The sequence below is a fragment of the Cyprinus carpio genome, chromosome B17, assembly GCF_018340385.1.
Source record: "Cyprinus carpio isolate SPL01 chromosome B17, ASM1834038v1, whole genome shotgun sequence".
Lineage (NCBI taxonomy): Eukaryota > Metazoa > Chordata > Actinopteri > Cypriniformes > Cyprinidae > Cyprinus > Cyprinus carpio.
In genome coordinates, this window is record NC_056613.1 from 12,631,087 (window position 1) to 12,644,855 (window position 13,769).

A 13,769-nucleotide genomic window follows, 5' to 3' on the forward strand; every position below is an offset into this window, starting at 1 on the left:
AATTATAGCCTGATTGAAATATGTGTGTGTGTGTGTGTGTGTGTGTGTGTGTGTGTTGTTGTGAGGTGCTAATGTGCTAAATTGAGAGGCAGATTTATTGATCCTGTCACTCCGACTAGACCAGTTTGTTCCTGTTGTTTATGTACGGAATTATTGCAAACAATGAGTCATATTGATTAGCATTGATCTTTCTGTGCTAACGCGTGATTTTCCAAATGCATCGCATTTCGTCGGGATGCATTATTCATGTGCTGTCAGACCACTGAAAATAGCTACTTGCTGTTTTCTAGTCCATTTTTACAATTAGGCCTCTTTATCCTATATATGGATGCTGAATTGTCACAGGTTAGCATTGTAGCAAAATGCAATCAGTTTCCAAAAGTGCTGATGAATCACATATCTGTCACAAAGTACAGCTACTATGCAAATACCTCTTGAAGTACAGCTACTATGCAAATACCTCTTGGTCATTACTGTGTTTTAGTACATGCCTAGGCATCTTTTTAATAACACTAGGGCAACTTTAAAGAAGACAGTCTTATTGCTTTAGTTAATTCATCCCGTTTTAGAATATGATTGTTTTTTCAGCCTCTCTTTACTGTATATTAAGATAATGCTGTATTACCTGATTAAATTTTTTTTCATAAATATCTGTATGAAACAGGATACTGGATGAAAATATTTGGCCAGAGTTTTCTGCACTGCTAAATTTAACAATGCAAGAATTTCATTGGGGGGGGGAATGTAGCCATTTCTAATAATTGGGGTACACTCTTCAGTGTCAATGGTGGTTACAGCCCTGGTCTGATTCTCGCAAACTCGTGTACCTAATCAGTGGTTTACTAAATATTAAAGAATTCATAACAGTATGTTACCAGATTGTTCTTTAATAAACAGCTACGGTTGATTATTTGATTGCAGTTGGATATGCAACCTTTAAAAAATTCTGTGAAATGTAATCTATGTATGTATCCATGTGTTTATTGGCAAAATAAACTCTTATTTTGATTGAATTATATTTTTCCCAAATATTTGTTTTTAAAAGATGCTGGTCCAGTTAGACCGTGCTGATTAGTGGTGGTCAACCTAGTGGACAAGAAATGCCTTTAGCAGTTGAAGCTGTTTGACCAACATAGCCTTACTGGCTAGTTAAGGAGCCAGGTGTAGAGAGCAACATCTCAAAATAGGCTAGCATCCAAAACACAACATATGCTGGTCTGTCAGAACTAGTTAGTATTGCAGATGTCTGACTCAAGCAGTTAGATCAGCAGGTACAATGAAAAAACACCCTCAGTGAACATCTGCTGACACAGCAGCCTCTACCAGTCCTGGACTTATGCAGTAGCACAGCAGAAGCAGCGAGGCTGATGGCCCCATTGAGATAATTAATGAATGAATGAATCTGAGTGTTTCCTTAGGGAAAGAAAGAATCCATAGAGAAAGAGAACCTAAATCAATATTAAGTTTTATGTTTTAGAGACATGTGGAGACATCATTTGGGTCCCACTCAGTCAACTTAGACAATACTGAGCTATATCCTATGCATATTTTGTGTCAACAATGGCAATGATAGGAGATGAATATGCCTGAGATTATCCTTAAGTGAATATGCTACTGTTAAGATGATACTCTCATTGGTCAGTGAGGTTAATATTGTGTAAAAGGTACAGAAGTTGTCACTGGGGCAGTACTTTTTAAAAGGTACAAACATGTACCATTTAGGTACTAATATGTACCTTTAAGCTACCAATGTGCACCCTTTAGGGGTATATAAAGTACAAAAGATGTACCTTTTGAAAAGGTACCACCCATTGGCAACTTTTTTCCTTTTTGTACCTTTCTTTTTTTCTGAGAGTGTCAGTTGTGATTGGTTAGTTTGGAGAAATTGTGCCCTGCCTTCATCTGGATGTCCTAAAGTCCATATGCCTCCTCTAGATCTAATCTGTCTTTATAACAACATTGTGGGAAAGCTTGTTATAGGATTGTGTCTTTGCCCACTAAAAATTGCACCTTTACAGGTCACACAAGAGGCAAAATCCCCTTTTTTACTTACAAAACAAACACATTTTTCTTTCAACAAAAGTACAAAACTACTTTCAGCATCCATTTTTTGAAAAGGCCTATAGGTTTTTTGTCAGTAATCACTCCTAATTCTAATTTCAGCTCAAATGCATCTGTGACTAAAATGTGGACTTTCACTGAGGGATGAAAGCAACCTCTTTCCGTCTTTCTTTCTTAGCTCAGCAATTAGCTTAAGTGTGTTTGTGTTTCAAATATGTCCAAATGGATAAAACATCAGCCTGCAGAAAAGGACAGAAACCGTCCAGCAGTCAATGACTATGATGCATCTCTAGGTCAGGCATTTAATAGGTTCTCTCGACCCCAACAAAAATAGTCTGCGCCGTCTATCACGCTGGTGCTATTTTTGGCTGCTGTTATTGATGCAGCCCGCAGTGACGCAAACTCTCCGGGAGGGACGTGCGCCCCTTCACTCTGATGGTCCGGTGTCCTGAGCACCGCGTGCTGAGCGATAGCACTAAAGCAGCTATTTTTAGTGTGTGTTCATCATGACGGTCACCATCGTGAATAGATTGAATCATTAGCTGAGATTGTGATTTGGATCAAAATCAATGCTAAATGGTTTATGAGATGACTTTTGGCAAGGGATTCCTCCAGATTTCAACACTTCTTACATAAATCATTGATCATGTTATGAGGAGGACAGTGGTTCACTTCATTGTGGGCAGAAGCCTCAGTTCTGTGATGGATAGCAGAAGAGTTCAAACTGGCTCCTAAAATTTTTAAGTGGTTTCAAGTGGATTTTGAATGCTACTTCCTCATATACTATTTATGTTTATATAAAATATCTTTGAAAATTAAGTTGCTTGATTTGAGTTTTTCTGCAGATCATTTACTTTAAACTGGGAGGTCTGCTCTACCTCTTTCAAGCTTAATCAGATGATTTTTCTCCTATGAAGTGTTTATATTAAGACCTTTCATTTCTTATGAGCTAACTGTCGGATTATGGATGCTGTATTAAAATGCATCTAAACGTAGCAACTGATTTCACTGTCTGATGTAACAATTTTAAATACTTCGGCATGACTTTATGGTAATATCAATCACTAGAAGGTAGATGTCCTACAGCTCAAGGGCAATCCTGATTAAAGTGTAATGGCCCATTCACACATACTGCAAAAAAGAAAATCATTTTCTTCATCAGTATTTCGTCATCTTGTGTCCTAGTAAATTGCAAATATCCTTAAAACTCAAATAGCAAATTGTCTTGTTTTAAGCAAGAAAATGTCTTTTCTTGTCTTTTTCTTGTTTTAAGCTTTTCTTGTTTAAAACTCATGTGTATAGTTGGAAGGCTTAGTTGAATGCTTAAAAAAAGGAAAAACAGTGGGTTTAGTAAAACACGGATATTTTGGATGTTTTGGGGTTAGTAAGTTTTTTCTTTTTCTTTCTTTCTTCTTTCTTTCTCTCTCTTTCTTTCTTTTTTTTTTGCACAGCAAGGATGCATTAAATTGATCAAAAGTGACGGTAAAGACTCCTTTTTCAAATAAATGTTGTTCTTTTCATCAGAGATTCTATTTATGTATTCATCAGAGAGTCCTGAAAATTGTATGGTTTCCTTAAAATTTTTAAGCAGCACAACTGTTTTCAACATTGATGATAATAATATGTTACCTGACCACTGAAGCCTGGAGTAATGGCTGCTAAAAATTCTGCTTTGCCATCAGAAGAATAAATGCCATTTTCAAATTTACTGAAATAGTTACTTTAAATTGTTGTAACATTTCACAGTATTACTGGTTTTTCTGTATTTTGATCAAATAAATGCAGCCTTTGTGAGAGACTCTGAAAACCTTTCTCTGAAAACCTTCTTATGCTATTGGAGCCTCAAGTACATTTATCTGTTTTTAAAAGATGTTTAGATATTTTTGCTGTATTTGATTTTGCAGTGTGGAGGTCCCTAGGTTGATGTAATGTTGGTTAGCTGGTAAGTGTTTCCACTCCAAACCCCTAAAAATTCCTTCAAGCCTTTTAAACTGCAAAAAACTTAAAAAAAAACTAACAAATTAGAAGAATTACTTCTAAAAAAAATAAGATGTCATTCCTACTAAACATTAGCATTCTGAATGATAATTTGTTTGTATATAAATTGCAGCAGTGCATAATACATCATATCATGAAGAAAATGAACAATCCTAAGTCCTAACTAACCTGGGACAGTGACAATCAGCTTTATAAGTTGCATCAACAAACAACAAAAATGTATGTGTATGTATGTATTTTAATGTATGTTGATGAGTTCACCAAGCAAATTCAAAGCAACTAGGGTGTTTGGCAATAAATAAATAAATAAACAAACAGGAAAACATTCCATTTGCTTGTAGACAAAGTGTTAATAGCAGAATGAACCGACAGCATTATACATGGTATTTTTTTTTATTATTGACATTTTGATTTTATTATCCAAATGTTTGTGAAAAGAAGAAAAATATACTTTTAGATATAAATCTGCTTATGCAATAGAAATTGGTCATTCTCATCTTTGGTAGCTCCTTTGAAGGCATCTTGAGTAAAACAGCTGTATATTTAATGAAGCACAAAAAACCTGAATATGTTTTTCATGCCTAATGTTTGATAATACTCCTGCATGTGGGCAGAAACATAATCATGCAAAGAAGTGAATTTGCTCATAACACAAAGTCTACTCTGTATTTCCTTAACTCAACTATAAGAGGAGACAGATGAATGTACTCCAGAGTCTTCAGTCCCATCGGTAGTCGCCGCATCACATCCCATTTACAAAAAGCTGAACTTTTCTCAACTTTATGTGAATGTCTGTAAGAGCAGCACTGAAAGTCAGGAATGAAGTATTCAGACATTATGACTTTGACATTTAAATAGAAGTTGGCAGACATCGCTGGGATTTGTCCACAAAACTATGAACATCAGAAATATTCACTCCCTGAATGATAAAGGATCATGGGAGTTTTAAATGAACAGACCTCTCCAGCTGAGCCCTGCGTTGTCTAGCCGCAAACTTTCACACTCTTACACAGAGTTTACCCTTCTCATTATGATTCCACCTTGCTCTTTCTCTCTGTATTCTTCACCTGCATCAAAAGGCTACTAGAAGAGAGGATTGCATTTTAATAGATTTTCTGATAGGTCAGTGAAGGTGAATCTAATAACCAATTAATACGGCTGTTTACAAGCCAGCAGGAGCCAAACAGCAGTTCCTTCCACACACTCTCTCTCTCTCTCACGCGCACACACACACACACACACACACACACACACACACACACACACACACACACACACACACACACACACACACACACACACACACACACACACACACACACACACACACACACACACACACACACACACACACACACGGACACAAAGAGACCCTGTCTTGACAACAACTCAATACACTGTGAGAGTCAGACAGCTAAAGAGGTCAGACACAGCTGGATGTGTGTGCGTGTGTGTGTGAAGATGGGTAAAGGAATGTTGGTGACAGCAGATGCTATTTGTGTTGTTGTTTGTCCCCTAAATGAGCTTGAACATGTTTAGTCTTTCAGAGGAGATAATCACAGACACTTGTTCAAAAACAAACACGTAAATTAGCTTTAACATTGAATTTGTTTAAATTGCTTATACTGAATTAGAGAAAAAAAAAAAAATACAATGGCATGCATCATTAACATTCAGTGCTTCTCTGAATTTGTTTGTTCATCACTGTAATATTTTGTGATTTTAAACAAACTCTCATGAGGAAACCTTTTATCATGCTTTGAAAATGAGTTTGGGGTCAATTTGAAAGATGTTTTTGAAAGTTTCTTATGTTCACTAAGACTGCATTTGTTTGATTAAAACAGAAATATTCTGAAATAACTGTTTTCAATTTATTAATTTTTTTAAATGCATTGATGACAAAGCTGAATTTTTTAGAAGCCATTAATCCAGCCTTCAGTGTCACATGGTTCATCAGAATATGCTACAAATTTCAGTAAACACTTCTTATCACTTGCTAATTGATATATTGAGTTATATTGCTTAATATTTTTGTGGAAACTTTTTTATTTCAGGGAAGAAAGTATATAAATATATATATATATATATATATATAAGTACTATTCATTTATTTATTTAAATCCTAATGACCCTAAACTTTTACAAAAAAGTAAAAAAAAAAAATATTTATGCAATATACAATAAAATTACAACGTGTAATACATTTTATAAATGTCTCCACAAGACAAAATAATAACTAATTTATATAAATGACCCCGTTCAAAAGTTTACATACCCTTGTTTCTTAATACTGTGTGTCGTTTCCTGGATGATCCACGACTCTCTTTCTTTTTTGTGATACTGGTTCATGAGTACCTTGTTGGTCCTGAGCAGTTCAGCTGCCTGCTGTTCTTCAGAAAAGTCCTCCAGCTCCTTCAGCTCCGACAATCTTTGGTTTTCCAGCATCTTCTGGATATTTGAACCCTTTCCAACAGTGACTGTATGATTTTGAGATCCATCTTTTCACACTAAGGACAACTGGGGGACTCAAACTTAACTATTATATAAGCTGAAAACATTTACTGATGTTTAAAGTGGCAACACAATGGGGTAGAGTGAGGGAAATGCCCCCTCCCTTAAAGACTGTGCATTTTTTTTTTTTGAAACAAAAGTTAATTGTGTTTAGAAAACACCAACAAGGGACACAAGGGACACATGAACAACCATCACAACACAGAAAATAAGTCATGGATCATCCAGGAAACAACACAGAAAGGGTATATAAACTTTTGAACAGGTGTTTTTTTTTTTTTTTTTTAGAACAGTTTTTTTTTTTTTTTTTTTTTTTTTTACAAATTCAATTATTATTTTGTCTTGTGGAGTATATATAAACATGTAATGTGAAATAGCTTATTCAGTATTAAATAAACTATAACATGCAATTTTCATGATCCTTCTTATTTTGTTAAAGTTATTGACATTTTGCATATTCTGCAAGGGTTATGTAAATTTATGAGCACAACTATATATATATGAATAAATGAAGTGATCTGGCAAGAGGTCAGCAATAGCTTCACATTCTGAAGTCTAGAGTTAATAAAAACAAAAGTAACATTTTAAATCGGGCAGCTAAAACAATACATTCTGATTGAATGAGCTACATAGTTTGTCACAAAATACCTGATATACATACACATGTGGCCATGCATCATACCAGTGGGACACAGCCCACTTTATATTTTCGTATGAATCTGTGTTTCTTGGTTACTCTCATGTGTAAAAAATAATTTCTAGACTACTTTTGTATAAACTGTATAGCGAAATCTTCACCAGTTAATAAGTTTCTACTATCACACAATATACAGTCATACGGGCCATCCATACTGGGGAAGGGGGACTCAAATCTCAGTGATTTATCAAGAGTTTTACACCACAGATTGTGTCTGTCCTCTGGCGTTTTTGGTTAATTAAATGTCTAAAAATATCAAACTCCTTCAAGACTTAATTAACCTAAAGACTTCTATGGATTATGTGTGTGTGTGTGTGTGTGTGTGTGTGTGTGTGTGTGTGTGTGTGTGTGTGTGTGTACAAGGGTGTCTGTGACATTTACTCATTTTCATTTACTCCTGGATCAGAATCATTCTTCTTGCAGAATGCTAAAGACCCAAGAGGCTGCTGAAATGTGCCCCTTGTCACCTGGATGAGAGGCTATCTGATAAACAAAAGGTTTTGGTAGAAGAACACAGAGTTTATCGAGCTGTTTTTATTAAATGTCATGTGTTGTGGTTCAATTGATTCAAATCCTTAATGAAATATGTTGCATGGTCTATGAACTGTGTACCTTGAAACACTGAAATTATTTTTTAAGTGTTAAAAGAATTTATCTTAGAAATAAATAAGATTTATAACTCACATTATTTACTCATCCTGATGTCATTCCAAACTTGACATTCTTTTTTAGTAGAACAGAAATGGAAAAATGTCACTGGTCAACAAAAATTTAAGTCACTTTTAGCAATTATCCTCACCTCCAGCAAATCATGATCCAGTAAGCTGAACTCAAGAAACAGTGTTTAGAAATCACTTTTATGGTGATTTTGGCTTCATTTTGAAATCTAGAAAGCATCAGTCGCCCTTCACTATAATCACATGGAAAAGAGTGACCAGCGCAGTTCTTCCAAATCCTCCTTTTGTGTTCCACAGAAGAAGGAATGTCACAGTTCTGTTGTAATGAATTCATCTCTTGGCCTATAAAACTGTTGAGATGTGTTGCTCTGAGAGGATGTTTTCAGAGTACTGATGTAAAGTAGTGTTCTGAAGGTTATGAGGATGAGGATGGTTGCTAGGTGACAAAATTGGTCTCTGCTAGTGTGAATAGAGAACGTGTCATAAATATGTCAGTGCTTTGTTTCTGTCATGTGATCTGTCACTCAGGTATCAGATCTGAGTGAAACGTTGTTCATTCACAAGAAGAGAGTCATTAAGCATACAAGATCATGACAACAACAGTAATATTACTCAGTCACTGTCCACAAGTAAAGATAGTCTGTGATAAGTGTTTTCTGTGAAGATGTTCTTGGGGAAAGTGCCAAGAAGTAAATGTTAGCTGGTATAGGTGATGGATAACAGTTGTGACAATGTCACCGTGTCAGCGGTGTTGGCAATGACTTGTGTTGAGGAGTCTGTTTTAATGAGCATCCAGCCATTTCCTGAATTCCTGCATACGCTCTTCTTATTTTCTTGGTCTTGCTGACTGCTTAGTAAACAGACATACCTACTAAGGAAGTTTTTTAAGCTACTCCCTTTTTACTTAAAGAAAAGCTTTCTTTTGCACTCCTAAATCTACTCTTCTAGGACTTTCCATGAAATCGGTACAAAATTAGCCCTGAAACTCTGAAAAGTTTTTTTTTTTTTTTTTACTTGACCTTCAGAGGATGCTGATTGTCAAATGTCATATTTTCTATTTATTTTATGCAAGTTTTCAAGAAGAATTTTCTATTCTTACACTCCTGTTGTGGGATGCCCAACTGCAATTTAAAAGTAGACCCTTATAGTTTCTAATGGTGTCTTACTCTTTTAACTGTACGACCAAAAATGACAAAGTAATTTAAGTTATTTTCGCCGTTATCAGGAAAAAATGCAACTGAACACGCCCAAGAGTTCACCAACCTCAGCAGGTAATAAACATTACATTCATAAATAAATAAATAGATAAATAAATAATAGCCCACGAGTAAATGGCTTACAATTTAGTTTTTAGTGGCCACTAGGAACAAAATTATGTTTTATGTTTATTGATATATTTATTAAAATTAAATTACATATATGTTTGTTTGATGTTTTTTTATTTTTTTTATTTTGGTAACAGGGTTGAATGATTAAACTTGACAAATGCAGTCAACATATCAGTTTGTGTAAAAGATACGAACATGGAATGAGGTTGTTTATGTGCGGTATTACAGGTCGTCTATAATAGTTGTGTGCTTTTATGCTTTAAAAAGGCAATAGTACAACAAACTGTTTCATAATCATGAAAACTGCAAGCAAGAAAAGCTGTCATACATTAAACTTGGTGAGGATATTAGCATGCTAACAATTTGCAGGGAGTTTGATTGACAGGCCATGTGACCGATCATAACACCAAATCTGCCATTTATGTCTGACATACAAACCCAACAGGAGAGGAGATTATGTGTGTGTATTGACATCTTTCCATGGGTGGAACAAGAAACCTTCTCATGTAAACATACAGTATAGCAGCAGTAACGAAGGAGAGAGTGGGTCTTTGCGAAGAGTCAGTTCTATCTTTCTTATCCCTCCTTTCAACATATTTTGTGACAGTATATATATGCATGTGTGGAAGGTGTGTCTGTGCTTTAATATATACCCATTATATGAAATCAGAATTTATATGCATACAGGTCCCTCAGGATGAATGGGGAGGGAGAGATGAGGAGATCCCATGCAGAAGGATGAGGAGCAGCAGTTACGTTAAAGCCATGGGTGATCAGGACAGCGGAGACTCCGACGGCAGCCCTAAAAACTCCCCACAGAAAAGCGTGCGACCCGACGCCCTCGTCAAATCCGTGCTGCAAAGACAACTTTCAGACCAGAGGTAGGATTTTTAATTAGCCAGTGAATGTCATTAGAAGCCCCATCGAATCAGAGGTTAGAGTGATTAATGCACAAAGTCAAAAAGTAGAAAACAGGCATGCAATCATTAACCGGTTATTTCTACACAATCACAGAGGCCCACATTCTGCGACATGTGGGATCCTTTTTGTTGAATATGCAAATGGATTTTTGATCTCGTTATGAGCCATCAAGAAACATCTGCAGTCACATCACAGATTGTGCATTATAGACTCTCTTGCTATGAAAATGGGACACCCTGGTTTACCGTTTGAAACTGCCGTTTAGCAGTACCGGTAAATTTGAGTGAAAAATTGAAGCAATTAAGATGACAAACACACATAATCTTACAGACGAGCTGCTGAAAGTGATTCAATACGCACTGACTCCTGCTGCAACTGAACTTCATATCTAATAATCATATCATCTAATGAACTTCATATCGAAAAGCAATGCTGTCTGTTATAGAAAGTGACTGTGAGTCAGGCATCTATGACTAAGGCAAGAGCTTTATACAGTCTGTTGGTCATGTCATGCATTGAATACTGAATGCCGAATACTAAATATACCACATAAAAAGGCTTAACATTCAGCAATACCTGCAACAAAGAAGTTGCGTTCATTTTGTTTCACTTTTAAAGCTGAAACTTTTGTATATTTACGCCCAGTCTTTGTAAACATTCCAGATATTGTTCCATCTTGAGCCAGCATTGAATTATGGGATATTCCTGTTACACTGCACCCGCTCTCTCACACAATACCACCTGGTGCCTTTGTTCTCTCCCAGACGTGAGGATTATTTTCTGCTCTATATTACAGGGGCTGTACACCATTATGCAAAGCTCTGAAACATGATGTTATAAATTTGGCAAGACTGCCTCTCTCAAAGTACATTTAATGAAAGAGAGTGTAGCACATCAAATGAGCTCTTCCCCTGAGTAGGTGCATGGACCAATGCATTCACTGCTTATTATGAAAAAGTATATTTATACAGTATTAAGATTGTAAGGCGGCAGGGATTCCACAAGAAGATGTGTCCCATTATGTCTAGCAGAGTCTAAGTTAGCATAGCATTCAGGTAAGAATTATCCTCGGCTGCTTTTGAGAAGTTCATAGGCCCTTTAAAGAAATAATTTTCCCCAAAAATGAAAATTTGCTCAAAATTTATTCATCCTCAGGCCATCCAAGATGTAGAAAAATTTGTTTCATAAAAACATAAAAATAATCAAGTTAATCATCAACTGTTAACTTTTTAAAAAAACAAATCGATCAAGACGAATATCAAATCATTGTTTCCACCTAAAATACAAGTCCTCTATCTATAATATTGCTTTCTCCTGTGAAAAAGTTGTTTCGTTTGAATCAGAATAGAAATATGCACAGATCAAGCACCATAACAACTGAAAACAATTCTATACAAATATGTGGACGACAGGGGACTTTTTCAATGGAGGAAGCATTATTATGGCCTGCGGGTGAAATTCACTTAGAAATTAAAAAACAATAATAATATTTTTTTTCTCATGCATTCTCCAGAAAGCAATTTTTTTGTTGGTGCTGTTACTTTAAGAAAGTGAGCAACACATCATTGAATGTCTTTAGGAGTTAAAGATCTAACCACATTACAAAAAGTGTTGATACAATCTGTGATATATGTTAAAACATGTTGAAGTGCATCTCTACCAAGGAAAATGTATGTTTATCTGTACAGCTTTGTCATGCAGAGATGAAAGATGTATGACAGGCTCGGTTGCCTGTCATACAGTTCTTGCTTCAGTACCCTGCAACATGCAAGACAGTAAATTACTATATTACAGTAAATTATAGTAAATTAAACAATAGCCATATAAACAGCATTTAAATTTCTATTATTTTATTTCATTTATTTTTTCTATTATTATTTTACACTTCCAAATGTCATTTTAGGGTTTCAAACATAAAGATTTTTTCCTGAGCTAGCATGTCATGCTCACTCCTCCTTTGGAGAATCAGTGTTGTCCATGTCCCAGCAGTAACTCTTGAGATGGTTCTGCACACAATCCAAACCAAATGTTGGGCCATGTTCTGGCACTTTATGTCTATCCAAACCGAGCTATTGAATCTAGAGGAAATGGGTCACCCACCGTTGCCTTCTGTTATGAAAATCAGACTTGAGAAGACAAGCTTAAGATTCAAACAGGCCATCTGATCATCTCCAAACAACATGTGCAGGATGCTGTTGTAGGCCAGTAATCTGCCTAAATATGCTCTTGTGGCTCTTCCATCTTGTGTGATGAATGCTTAAACATTTATGGTTGCCCTTACTGTTTGAAGATTACTGACATGCTGAAAACACAATGGCTCTGCTGTGCTGCCAAAACCTTGTGTGCTGCTTTGTGCATTTTGTGCGTGTGTGTGTGTGTGTATAGATAGATAGATAGATAGATAGATAGATAGATTCATGAAATTCATGCTTTTATTTTATGATATATATTCTTTACTGTTTCACAGACAATTCATACATATACTATACTATATATATTTTTTCTCTTCTTCTAGAGAGAAATGTGATGTTTTTCTTTACTGTTTCACAGACAATACATACACATATACATATAAGATAAATTCATGATTTTATTCAGCAAAGAAACAGTAATCAGAAATGACTCTGACTTTTAAAATTCTTACAAAAATTCAAACAAAGGGAAATAAATCTATCACGGTTTCCACAAAAATATTAAGCAGCATAGCCATTTTCAACATGTTTTTGAAAAAACCTTTGCCATCGTAAAATTCTGCGTTATGCAGTCGTAAAAATGTAGCCTTACTTTTGGAACAGAGCGATGTTACATTTTCTGCTAAGGAGAGAACAGCAGTACATTCTGATGGAACAGTGCGGACTTGGCAGGGCAGGGGGCGTTGTGACGCAGTGACAACATATCAAAGCATGGTAAGCTTTTAGAGTGCATGCAAGCTGATCACTCAAGACAGCCTCATTTATCTCTGCATGGCCCAGGCCCGCTGAAGGAAATCCTCTGAGAATAAACAGTAGGAAGACTGCAAGAGGGTGCTGATGACACCCAGCCAGCAGCAGCTCCACAGAATGATGAGATACGCTGACCTTCAGAGGGGCTCATCACCAATCAGGGTTATTAAAGATCATCAGTTCAGTACAGCACCACAGAGTGCAGTAGTGTGGACCACCCACATATTTTAATGGCACCAGGACAGGAGTGCAACCCACTCATAACTCCTTTAGAGTTCTTTGTGATCTCTTAGTATATTTGTAATGTTTATATATTTAAAAAAACACACAGAAAATATAGAAAAAATCACATAAAATCCCCCCCTTTGTTCTCTTTGTTTTCAAAAAAAAACACCAAAAAGTCCCACGTTTTCCTTCACTATTTTGAAAAGATTTCAACTTAATACATGATACAGCTCTAATGAAGCTCCCTGCAGTGATGAGCTTACACATGCTGAACATCTGCCCTCTGCAGGCTCAGAATGTATTGTAGTTACAGCATGAGGCAGAGCTTTAGAAATCTTCCCCGCAGCAGCAGAGAAGGATGCACACCGTGCAAACCGAGGGAGACACATTGACTGTATTGATTTTTAGA

General features: G+C 36.0%; 1 protein-coding gene across 8 annotated transcripts in view; it reads left to right on the plus strand.

Annotated features, from left to right (window-relative positions):
- dlgap2a (discs, large (Drosophila) homolog-associated protein 2a) overlaps nt 1-13,769 on the plus strand; it is a 120,927-nt gene that overhangs the window by 82,468 nt on the left and 24,690 nt on the right. For all 8 annotated transcript variants that reach the window (XM_042742317.1, XM_042742310.1, XM_042742311.1 and 5 more), the window contains one exon: nt 9,960-10,153. In XM_042742317.1, the coding sequence (XP_042598251.1) occupies nt 9,960-10,153 (194 nt within the window). The remainder of the gene's footprint in view (nt 1-9,959; nt 10,154-13,769) is intronic.